We start from the raw sequence: 12,046 nt of genomic DNA, 5'->3' as shown, positions 1-12,046 counted from the left end.
CCCCTCACAACTCATCAGGAAACTGACAGACCTGGGTATCAGTTCCCTCATCTGCAATGGTTACTGGACTTCCTGACCAACCGCCCCCAACATGTCCGGCTGGATAACCGCTGCTCATCTACAATCACGATGAACACCGGTGTACCACAAGGCTGTGTGATGAGCCCTTTCCTCTACTCCCTCTTCACCCACGACTGCAGACCTGCTGATGGTTCCAACACCATCATTAAGTTTGCAGATGACACCACGGTGATTGGCCTCATCAGTGACAACGATGAGGCCACCTACAGGGAGGAGGTGGATCGTCTGGCTGAGTGGTGCGACAGAAACAACCTGCTGCTTAACACCGAGAAGACCAAGGAGCTCATCGTGGACTACAGGAGGAATGCTGACCCACATCCACCCATCCACATTAAGGGGACGGCTGTGGAGCGTGTGAGCAGCTTCAAGTTCCTGGGAGTCCACATCTCCGAGGATCTCACCTGGACGACCAACTGCTCCAAGCTGGTCAAGAAGGCTCACCAGCGCCTCTTCTTCTTGAGGACTCTGAGGAAGAACCACCTGTCCTCAGACATCCTGGTGAACTTCTATCGCTGCACCATCGAGAGCATCCTGACCAACTGTATAACAGTCTGGTACGGGAACTGCTCTGCCTCGGACCGGAAGGCGTTGCAGAGGGTCGTGAAAACTGCCCAGCGCATCGCCGGAGCACCACTTCCTGCCATAAAAGACATCTACAGGAAGCGGTGTCTGAAAAGGGCTGGGAAAATCATCAAAGACCCCAGTCACCCATCACATGGACTCTTCACCCTCCTGCCCTCTGGGAGGCGCCACAGGAGCCTCCGGACTAAGACCACCAGGTACCGGAACAGCTTCTTCCCCACAGCTGTCAGACTCCTGAACTCTGCCTCCTGACATCTGACCCACGTTAAAACATGGACTGAACATACACACACACACACACAATGGACAACTGTACCCTCAAACACAATAATAACATGGACTGAACCACCACTCACAACCACTAGCACTTTATATAGCCTCTGTAGAAACTATCTACACCCTCACTTATCTTAACTGCACTACTGTATAGCTCTGTGTAAATAATCATTCTGTACATTCGATAATTTTTAACCCTACAACTGTTTACAACTTGCACAGTTCCCATTTCTGTATAGCTGTATATCTCAGATTCTGTAAAGTTATTTATTTCATATTCTGTATAGTTTTTCATATTTATATCCTGTTCATATCCTGTACATAGCTTGTACTCACTACAGCCTGTACATACTTATAGTTATAGAATATTCACAACATACTTCACACCGTGTACATTATAACATACCATAATAGACCAATTTCTGTAATATACTCACATATCTATATTATTGCTAATATATATTGTAATATATCTATATCACTAAAGCACTTCTGGATGGATGCAAACTGCATTTCGTTGCCCTGTACCTGTGCATGTGCAATGACAATAAAGTTGAATTCTATTCTATTCTGTGATGGATCAGGGACACATCTAAAACCTGCAGGGACACCGGCCCTCGAGGCCTGGAGTTGCCCACCCCTGGCTTACGTAAATATTCACTAGCCAATAAGAAATGAAGCACAATAGGAATCCAGGCTCTCACCATCCTCTGCATGGGTATATGTGACTTTGAAACCGCTGACGGGACTCTTTGGTTTGGTCCACGACACCGTCACAGAGTTTTCCGTCACCTTACTGAAGACTATGTTAGAGGGAGGCTCGGGTCCTAGAGGGCAGATCGAATATAACGAGAGAGGGGGGGTAAACGAAAGGCAGGAAGGGAAGTGGAGGGAAAAACATCAATAAAAGACAAAAACAAGCAGCAGAAATACAAAAATTCCACAAAGAGAAAGAAAAAATAATAACTGGGTTTGTGAAAAACACTGAAGTAGAGTGAAAAGAGTCAGGAGTGAAAACAGTGTGCACAGTATTATTTATTCATCCACACATTTGCTATTAGTGCTTCAATGGGTTTCTGTGTATATATGTACAATGCAAACATATATACAGTATACAAATCATATACAGACATATAAAGTAACAATTAAATGCAGATGGCTCCTGGGCAAAGGAGGGAGTGACGACATTTTAACACAGTAGTTAGCTGCTCGGTCTCACCTGAAAATAAAAGGCATGGCAGGAATAAAGGACGTTAAAACAAAGGAAGATAAAGAGACCACTTGACAAGATTATTCAGAGTGAATGAACACAAACACATTAAGATATTAATCTAACTGTTTAGAGCTGGAAGTGAGAACCAGGAAACGATCGGGAGAAGTTAAGATAATTTTCCAAAACTCAGAAGGACTCGGTATCACTCAATAAATGATATTTCTTTTATTTTTTGCACGACTTAAGCTGTATATTACAAAAGAGAATTAGACTATTCTTTGTATTAAAATCTATGCTGTACTGTATAATACTGATAGTACGCATCAGTACTGTACAGCGCTGATTTACCTTAAAATGTTCACATTTACAGATTTACTAATTGATTTACTTTTTCGTTTTTAAATGCGAAAAGTTAAAACAGACCGAAAGTAGAGAGACCAGCCGTGGTCTTACCCTGGTTTGGGAGAGAGGTGAAGAGGTGTCAGTGAAGATGGCTGTTAGCTTACCCTGAGTGAGAAAAAACCAGAGTAGCAGTGAATGAAGAGAGTTACGTTGTTACTGATGTCTTTGATGTCAACTTAGTTGATCAACTAGTTTGTATCAACAGTGCATCTGAGTGGAGTTCCCCTAGGCTCAATCCTGGGTCCTCTTCTGTTAATCATGCCCAACAGAGTTGGAATGCTGTTTGGTTTCTTGTACATAAAATCTTCCCTAATGTTTGTACAAAGAGAAAAAAACAAAGATTCTCCCTCTTTTTTTGTTTTTTGTAAAGAATTGGTAAATTTTCTGCATGTGGCAGTCTGGTAAGTTCTGCAGGTTGTTTGTTAACCAAGTTAGGCCAGTACAAACTAAGAAGACTATCTGGCAAACAGCTTTGTAAACCCACATCTGAGGGTTGACATCAAATAACTGGATGTGTCTTTTATGGTGGAGAGGGTGTTGATCTTTATAATGTCATGAATATGAGTATTTGTCATATTCACGAGAGCTGAAGAATGACTGCACAAATATAATATGAACAGAAAACACAAGTTCATGAGAGTTTTTTCAAAATCAGTATGTGTTAATAAGAAAGTGAGTTATACTGAACCACTGTTTGAATGACAAACACAAAGTGATGAATGTGGAACTGTAAATCACAAGCTTACAGTCTTCAAGAGCGCCACAGCATCCGAGCTCTTGAAACCACGATGGAGGAAGCATTTAGTGGGTAAGCACACATTTCTAGTCACATTTAAGACGAGTGATTATTAGTTATTAGCACTTGAATGAACAGTCTTCTGAATGATCCAAGACTGACGCGGGTACAAGATCAAAAAGAAAGAATCGAGCCGTCTGAACGAGACTTGACAACACTGACAGTAATTTTGAAGCTTTGCACAGTAGAAATTCATCTTTTCTACTGTTACAATAGCTTGTACCTGTACTGATGACAAGCTTGTGCAGTCTTGACAGAACGCCAGGGCCCTTTCCCAGTAAGGTCAAGGTGTACTCGGGCTGTGGGGGCAGATCCTCAAACCGGAAGGACCGAGCTGAACCAGGAAGGACTTTTTTGAAGGTTTTTTCATTTTCTGTTGGTTTTACTATTGTTTTGCTTTGGATTTTTGGGGCATGAGTTACAAGGCTTCCAGGCACTCTGTTCTCATCTTCACTACCTACATTTTGGGAAATGGTGTCCCTGTTAGGCGTGTGATTCGTCTTCTCTTCTTCCCTGCCTCCCTCTTTGCCAGAATCGTGGTAGTCATGCTCTTTTTCTTTTGGCTCTGTGTCCTCCTCTTTTCCGTCTTTTCTCGTCACAACAAAGTTTTTGTACTTGCCTTCAGGTGAGTCCCATATCAATGTGACTCCATCAGTGGTCTGGTTTATGACTTCCACAAAGTCCAAAGGTTCCCTTAAGACTCCAGACGAAGAAAGATCTGACGTAGGATTTGTCTGCTTAGTTTTACTTTCAAATGTTTGTGGGTTCTCACTCTTTTGGCTACCCCCGGTGTAGTGTCTAATGTGGGTGGGATGCTGTGCTGGAACAGTTTTTGCTGCTGGTTGTCTTATTGGAAATGTGACTGAGCTGGAGGGTCTTGAATTTGGGAAATGTTGTTTTGTTGGTCTGCCTTGAATTCCAGTCCCATTGCTTTTGCCAGGATTTCCGCTGTCATTTATTTCTTGCAGCTTTGAATCAGTACTGCTAACATCTTCTTCTCTCCCCACAGCTCTGTCTCCAGTTCCTAGATTCTCAGTCTGCGATCGGACATTGGTTTGACCATCTATCTGGTCAGCTGCAGTATCTTGATCTCCTTCTCTAATTGGAATTTGATGCATAGGGTGTTGGACATTCTGGCGAGTTAATATGCTTCCCAGTTGGCCAGTTTGATTTCCAGTGCTGCCTGCATTTACCTCTTTGTTTGGGAAATACTTGTGAGGAGAATAGTTATACGGACGTTGAGGTATTCTTTGGGTTCCGTTTTTTAAACGTCTTTCATATAGTTGGCGAGAGATATAGCCCAGTTTGGTATTTTGGCGATGGAAGGAAGACATTCCTCTTCCTCTGAGTGTCCGATTAAACTCAGTGGCTGAACTTGTGGAGGAGATTCTTGTCCCAAGTCCACCATCATCTGCATCTCTCACAGGCCCTTTGGAAAGAGAAGGGGCTGACGTAGCTGTTAACTCATTGGAAACCACCTGCTCTTTGCGTGACTCTGTTTCACGGTTCAAAGGTCCAATACGACGAGTTTGATTCTGAAAAGGTCCGCCTTTTAGAAAACGGCAATTCTTGAATGGAGGACAGCGATTTGCTATCCTTTGTCTTTCTATCTGCACATTTTTTTGGTTTTGCTCGACTCCAGATAAGTCAGGTGTACCTGTCCCATTTTTTAACCCAGTTGTATCCTTCACTGGTACACTTGCCTTAACAGAGGATGATTCCTCAGAAGCAGATATAGATGGTAAAGACAACAGTTCGCTCGTCGGCCGATGTTTGTTCTCTGCTGTCATTTCAGGACTAAGGTTCATACGATGGGAGGGGAGACGGAATCTAGAATTTATATGGGTTTTGTTCTGAAAAGGTCCAAACTTTGCGTATGGACGGCGTCTGATTCCATATTTAGGAGTGTTCATTCGAGGTACCCCACCTTCTGGTGGTGGTTTTCTATCTGTGGGTGGTGCAGGCGCAGAGCTACTTCTGCTGCTTTCACTTAGCTCATTGCTTGAATGTGAATCAAATTTATCAGATCTGGAAGGGGATGATGATGTTGTTGGAAGGGACAATGATGTGGATGGAGGTGGTGACAGTAAAGATGAAGGTGATGATGGAATTAAAGACATTTGCGAGGACGATGAACCTGCCGTTGATCCATCGGAACCAGGTGAAGGTGGGGATGGTGAGGATAAAGGTGATGGTGGTGCAGCTGGAGAGTGTGATGTCCTTGAGGCTGATGAATGCGATGATGATTGTGACTCTGAGGATGTTGAAGAGGATGAGAGCGATGGCAGTGGCTTCAGTCCTCTCAAAATCTGTTTCCCAATTATGTCTGCATTGACTGAGAGGTTTGATGATTTTGACAGGTGAACAGAAAATGTTGAGATGTTCATACTATCAAAAGTGTCTTTCAAAAGTTTATGTAAAGGATCTGGTTTATAATCAAGGTCTGGCTCTGCAGAAGGCGGTGAACCCAGGTCTGGACTTTTCTCTACCATGCCAGCATGCTCAGCCCCCCTACACCCATTGCCTCTATCTTTTAAGGGGAGTCTCGAATGTGTCACTTTGATTTTATTTAGACATTTCTTCTCTTGGCTTTGAACGGTCCCACTTGGTTCTGGAGAAACGAGACCAGTGTCATTTCCATGGCCTGCAATGCCAACATGCGGTGGCCCTTTTAAGTCAGCAGCAGCCGCTGATTCCTCTGAGCTACTTTGGATCTTTGTTTCTGAATCTGTTCCAGGCAGCATAGCTTTATTTTTATCAACTCTGTCAGAGCTGGATGCCTCTATACTTGGGTCTGACACAGACTGTCTGATGATGGGGACACCTGGTTTAAGGTTTTTACTCTCCAAGACTTTTTTAAAAGGTCTCCTTCTGGGCACAACTCTTGTTGCATTGAAATGCGGTTGCTTCCTTGGCAATATGGACTTTCCGATGGGTTTGGGGCTGGTGCCATTTATTGAAAACATTTTATTGACCAGAGGTTTAGTTCTGGCAATTATTATAGGAGTTGAGGAGTCTTTGTCCTTGCTCACATCTTCTGTCTTCTCACGCTGGTCAAATATTTGTCCCTCGGCTGATGGGTTCAAGTCTTGGTGTATGCTGCTAACATCTTGGTTAGGCGCTAGGGAGGCCTGGGTAGTCAAAGTGGACTCTTTGGAAATATATGGAGGGGAAGCTGCCGTGGGAAATCTTGGTAATATCGTTCCTAAGGATGTAAAGGCAGTGAGTATTTGGATTAAGTGTTAAGATCATCATAATATGCCCTTAATACCGAAGAAGTCACACCTAACAAAGAAAGAAAAGCAGGGTTGTTAATCATTATTGTTCCTTTAAGGAAACCTGATTTACAACAGTTTGCCAGCCCGAGCAAACCATAACTCAGGTCAGCAGCATCCATGTTCAACCTGCAAGGAGAATATCATAATGTCATTATTGTTTTCCTCGGACAAACCTGTTCGTATCACTGTTGAGAAAGAAACATAACGACTGAGGTTAGAGGCAGATAAAAGTACGTTTTCTTCTTGAGGGTCGGGGGAGGACATCGACTAACGTGTTGTATATGACGTAATTCATTGAATGATGAGGTGTCGGGACACAAAGGCTCACTTAGCCGAACAAAAGCTGTTATGGCCCGAGCATAGCCTGGAAAAGAAATGTTTGAACAACAACGACCTGGATTCCTTCCTTTTATTTCTCTCTCTTATCAAATTTCTAACTTTTTACTCAGCAGTGAGTCATTTCAGACTAACTTTGGGGTGATAACTAACCAGAGGCTCTTATCAAAGCCAGACGTAACAAAGGTTAGTGAAGTCCTGCTGTGAAGCCTCAAGGTGAGGATTTTATCTTGGGTTTTTGTGAACATACAGCACAACAGAAACGGTGAACACTCGTATGGATGCACAGAGTCATACGTGGTCATGCATGTTCTGCTTTAGCTTGTTTTTTGACTGTAAAGTTGCAAACATCATACTGCACTTTATTAAATTAATCAATCAGGCCAAAGCATCATTTTCTGAGACTTTAACCGGACTTATTTTTCTTAAACTATAGGAGAATCCTCCGTCTGTCCTTTAGAAAGCTGTGAGGTAGCTCTGCATTTACTGTTCAGACCAGAAACGTTATATACACTTCATAGTTCTAACTAACATTGTTGACCACAAATTTCATATAAAATGCTTAACAAGCAGTAACCTTCAGTTCCTCTAACATCCATGTGAACTGGACCTCTCGACTGCTGTTGGAGACTCGTGGAGCATTTGTAATGCAATTATCTGATAAATACCTTTGGCTTACTGTCAAACTGTACTAAACACTGGAATTACTATTAAATGTAGTAGTCGACCAGCCAAGAATTTAATTCCTTTTACGTTATTTTTTAGCTCCTTAGCACTAATTAGCAAGTATCTGGCAGTTTATGGATGCAGCTTACAAACAAAGCTAGTGAGCATTAGCTAAATATGATTTAAATGAGGTCACTTCTGACATATAAAGTTGAGGCTATCTCCATTATCTACATACAGTCAATGGCGTGAGCTAAGAAAAATGATTTCCAGGACGTTAACCTGAGTGGAAGCAAGCTGTGATTGGCTCTACTCACCGGGGACTACCTGGGTGGTCTCTGGAGCGCTCCTGCTCGTGTCTTTCTCTGCCACGAGCAGGATGTCATACAAACGCCCGGCCTCCAGCCGCTGGATCTGTGCGGAGTTCTGGTCAGCTGGGATGGTCATTTCTTGACTCCTCCCCGCTCCATCATTTGGCGTTACGGTGAGACGGTACCTGTCAATCTCCCCCACTGTCGGCTCCCATTGGACTACCGCAGACGTGGACGACATCTTGACAACTCTGAGGTTGGTGGGACCAGAAATGACTGAAGGTGAAGAAAACAGAGAAGAAAGTCCAGCACACGCCAGGTGAATGTTTTCTTCCAGGTAACATGAAGCCGTCTACCTGTTCCTGTTTACCCCCCTGACTTGGATCGATACACTTCCACTCGGTTTTTGCCTTTTCTAAACTCCTGCAGACTGAATCGTCCTCTTCATCGCCAGCCACCGGGCAGCTTCTCTGCAGCTGCCACAGATTACATCTCCCACAGGAAGGGCAGCGAGAGTGAAATGTTTAAGCTCCCGCTGCCAGTTTGGTGATTTGAGCTGCTCTCAAGTGCCAGTATGCTAGTCAGAGGCTCCTTTCTCTAACTTCAGGCTCTTTCATAAAGCAGGACCAGCGCACAGTTACTTTCTGGTTCAGGTATCAGAGTTGAAGAACATGCCTTTTGTCAGGACATCTGCACACAGTGTGTATTTGGGGAATACTTGGTGTTCTCAGAATGGTTACAACACAAAACTTGACGTGATAAAACGTAGCTACACCCATCACACCTCCTAAACACCATCACGGTATAACTCCTGTAAACCAGCCAAAGAACTAACACTATTAAGGAGGATAATTCAGTGCAGAGTGACTAAGATGTACACAAGTTATTCAAAGTCAGTGTAGTCTGTATGACTTTCCTCATTTTTAATGGTTATCTAAGTGTTAAAATCATTTCCATCTGCGGAGGGTGGAAGCGATTGTGGCTTCGATTTAGTAAGAAGAGAAAAGCAGAGGAGTTTCTGACAAAGAAGGAAACAAAACCTCACGTGTCATGAATTCAGCGGTGCTCTCGCGTCCTCTCCTGCCGTCGATCTCTCCCACGATGCCGACTCTGTAATCCTGACCGGCCGCCAGGCCCGTCTGGGTGTAGGTGGTCAGGCCGCCTTCCACCTGCGCAGTTATCTGCTGGTCGCTCTCCTTCTGTCGGGTCAGGACAGACAGAGAATAGAATAGAATAGAATAGAATAGAATTCAACTTTATTGTCATTGCACATGCACAGGTACAGGGCAACGAAATGCAGTTTGCATCCATCCAGAAGTGCTTTAGTGATATAGATATATTACAATATATATTAGCAATAATATAGATATGTGAGTATATTACAGAAATGGGTCTATTATGGTATGTTATAATGTACACGGTATGAAGTATGTTGTGAATATTCTATAACTATAAGTATGTACAGGCTGTAGTGAGTACAAGCTATGTACAGAATATGAACAGGATATAAATATGAAAAACTATACAGAATATGAAATAAATAACTTTACAGAATCTGGGATATACAGCTATACAGAAATGGGAACTATGCAAGTTGTAAACAGTTGTAGGATTAAAGATTATCGAATGTACAGAATGATTATTTACACAGAGCTATACAGTAGTGCAGTTAAGATAAGTGAGGGTGTAGATAGTTTCTACAGAGGCTATATAAAGTGCTAGTGGTTGTGAGTGGTGGTTCAGTCCATGTTATTATTGTGTGTTTGAGGGTACAGTTGTCCATTGTGGGTGTGTGTATGTTCAGTCCATGAGTTTAACGTGGGTCAGATGTCAGGAGGCAGAGTTCAGGAGTCTGACAGCTGTGGGGAAGAAGCTGTTCCGGTACCTGGTGGTCTTAGTCCGGAGGCTCCTGTGGCGCCTCCCAGAGGGCAGGAGGGTGAAGAGTCCATGTGATGGGTGACTGGGGTCTTTGATGATTTTCCCAGCCCTTTTCAGACACCGCTTCCTGTAGATGTCTTTTATGGCAGGAAGTGGTGCTCCGGCGATGCGCTGGGCAGTTTTCACGACCCTCTGCAATGCCTTCCGGTCCGAGGCAGAGCAATTCCCGTACCAGACTGTTATACAGTTGGTCAGGATGCTCTCGATGGTGCAGCGATAGAAGTTCACCAGGATGTCTGAGGACAGGTGGTTCTTCCTCAGAGTCCTCAAGAAGAAGAGGCGCTGGTGAGCCTTCTTGACCAGCTTGGAGCAGTTGGTCGTCCAGGTGAGATCCTCGGAGATGTGGACTCCCAGGAACTTGAAGCTGCTCACACGCTCCACAGCCGTCCCCTTAATGTGGATGGGTGGATGTGGGTCAGCATTCCTCCTGTAGTCCACGATGAGCTCCTTGGTCTTCTCGGTGTTAAGCAGCAGGTTGTTTGTGTCGCACCACTCAGCCAGACGATCCACCTCCTCCCTGTAGGTGGCCTCATCGTTGTCACTGATGAGGCCAATCACCGTGGTGTCATCTGCAAACTTAATGATGGTGTTGGAACCATCAGCAGGTCTGCAGTCGTGGGTGAAGAGGGAGTAGAGGAAAGGGCTCATCACACAGCCTTGTGGTACACCGGTGTTCATCGTGATTGTAGATGAGCAGCGGTTATCCAGCCGGACATGTTGGGGGCGGTTGGTCAGGAAGTCCAGTAACCATTTGCAGATGAGGGAACTGATACCCAGGTCTGTCAGTTTCCTGATGAGTTGTGAGGGGTGGATTGTATTGAATGCTGAACTGAAGTCTATAAACAGCATTCTGGCGTAGGTGTTGTTGTTGTCCAGGTGTGAGAGGACAGAGTCCATTGCGATGGAGACTGCATCCTCTGTGCTCCTGTTCCGGCGGTATGCGAATTGGTGGGGGTCCAGGGTGGGGGGGAGACAGGATTTGAAGTGTGCTAGGACCAGTCGCTCTAAGCACTTAGTGATGATGGGGGTGAGTGCTACTGGGCGGTAATCATTGAGGCAAGATGGGTTGGAGTTTTTGGGTATCGGGACGATGGAGGTGGATTTGAAGCAGGCCGGTACCACAGCGTGGGCCAAGGACAGATTGAATATGTCTGTGAGCACTCCTGCAAGCTCCCCAGAACACGCTCTGAGAACACGCCCGGGGATGCCATCAGGGCCTGCAGCCTTGTGGACATTGATCCTGCTCAGCACCGCTCCTACATCGGTGGGGGAGAGAGTCATAGGTTGGTGGTCTGGCGTCATGTCTGCTTTGGTTGTGGGGTTCCCTCGCTCAAAACGAGTGTTACGTCCTGGTCCCGGCAAGTAAATAAACGTAACAAATAGTTTGCCCCACTCACTTCCCACCCACACAAAAACCCCAACAACGACACCTTTTTTAAGTATTTAAGCAGCCATTTATTTTCCTCAGCAGTGAGCAATGCCAAAACAATAAACAAAACTCCCTATAAAACAATCCCTAGTCTTCCCTACACCAAAATAAAAAGAAGCCAAAACAAAAGACAAGTCACTTACCTATCTATCTAACGAAAAACAGGAGAAAACTTGTTCAACAAAAGAAAACGGCTTCTCACGCCTACTAGGCTGCGACAGTGAAAGTTATACAACAAATGAACAAAAAAGTGACCGCCACTGGTTAACTTATTTACAATTATTTACATGGCAAGGCTAGAGGTACACGTGAATACTCCAGCCTGCACTACAATAATCACACACACAACTCCGTGATCGAGTCAACGGGGTTCCCAAAAAAACACTGCCAGGTGTCTGTCATCCGGACGTTAAGTACTGGAGGTGGTCCATCAATTATCCAATCCGAGGATAGGTAAAGACTCCACCCGGATACTTAGCAGCCACGCCTAGGTGTCCACCTTCTAGGAGAGGGAAAAAGAAAGAAAAGGGAAAATACCACCAAACACATCACTGGGTCATAACAGTTTCCCCCACCCAAAAAAAATCAAACATCCAACCCCACACAAAGATGTTTGATTTAAGCCCTAGAGAGGGCATCAGCCATAACGTTCTCTAAGCCCTTTTTATATCGGATCTCAATGTTGAAGTCCTGAAGGAGTAGGGACCAACGCATAAGGCGCTGGTTACTGTTTTGCAT

The 12,046-nt window shown here is 44.5% G+C and overlaps 1 protein-coding gene across 3 annotated transcripts in view; it reads right to left on the bottom strand.

Annotated features, from left to right (window-relative positions):
* The window catches only part of LOC113014508 (tenascin-like), a 55,900-nt gene that overhangs the window by 6,691 nt on the left and 37,163 nt on the right, over positions 1-12,046 (bottom strand). For 2 of the 3 annotated variants that reach the window (XM_026156090.1, XM_026156091.1), the window contains 4 exons: positions 8,987-9,140; positions 7,948-8,217; positions 3,574-6,555; positions 1,644-1,766 (listed from right to left, as the gene is read on the bottom strand). In XM_026156090.1, coding sequence (XP_026011875.1) covers positions 1,644-1,766; positions 3,574-6,555; positions 7,948-8,217; positions 8,987-9,140 — 3,529 coding nt within the window. The remainder of the gene's footprint in view (positions 1-1,643; positions 1,767-3,573; positions 6,556-7,947; positions 8,218-8,986; positions 9,141-12,046) is intronic. The other variant, XM_026156092.1, reaches the window with a different exon arrangement.

The sequence above is a fragment of the Astatotilapia calliptera genome, chromosome 22, assembly GCF_900246225.1.
Source record: "Astatotilapia calliptera chromosome 22, fAstCal1.2, whole genome shotgun sequence".
NCBI lineage: Eukaryota > Metazoa > Chordata > Actinopteri > Cichliformes > Cichlidae > Astatotilapia > Astatotilapia calliptera.
Note: the sequence above shows the minus strand (reverse complement) of the source record. Positions and strands in the feature narration are given on the sequence as shown.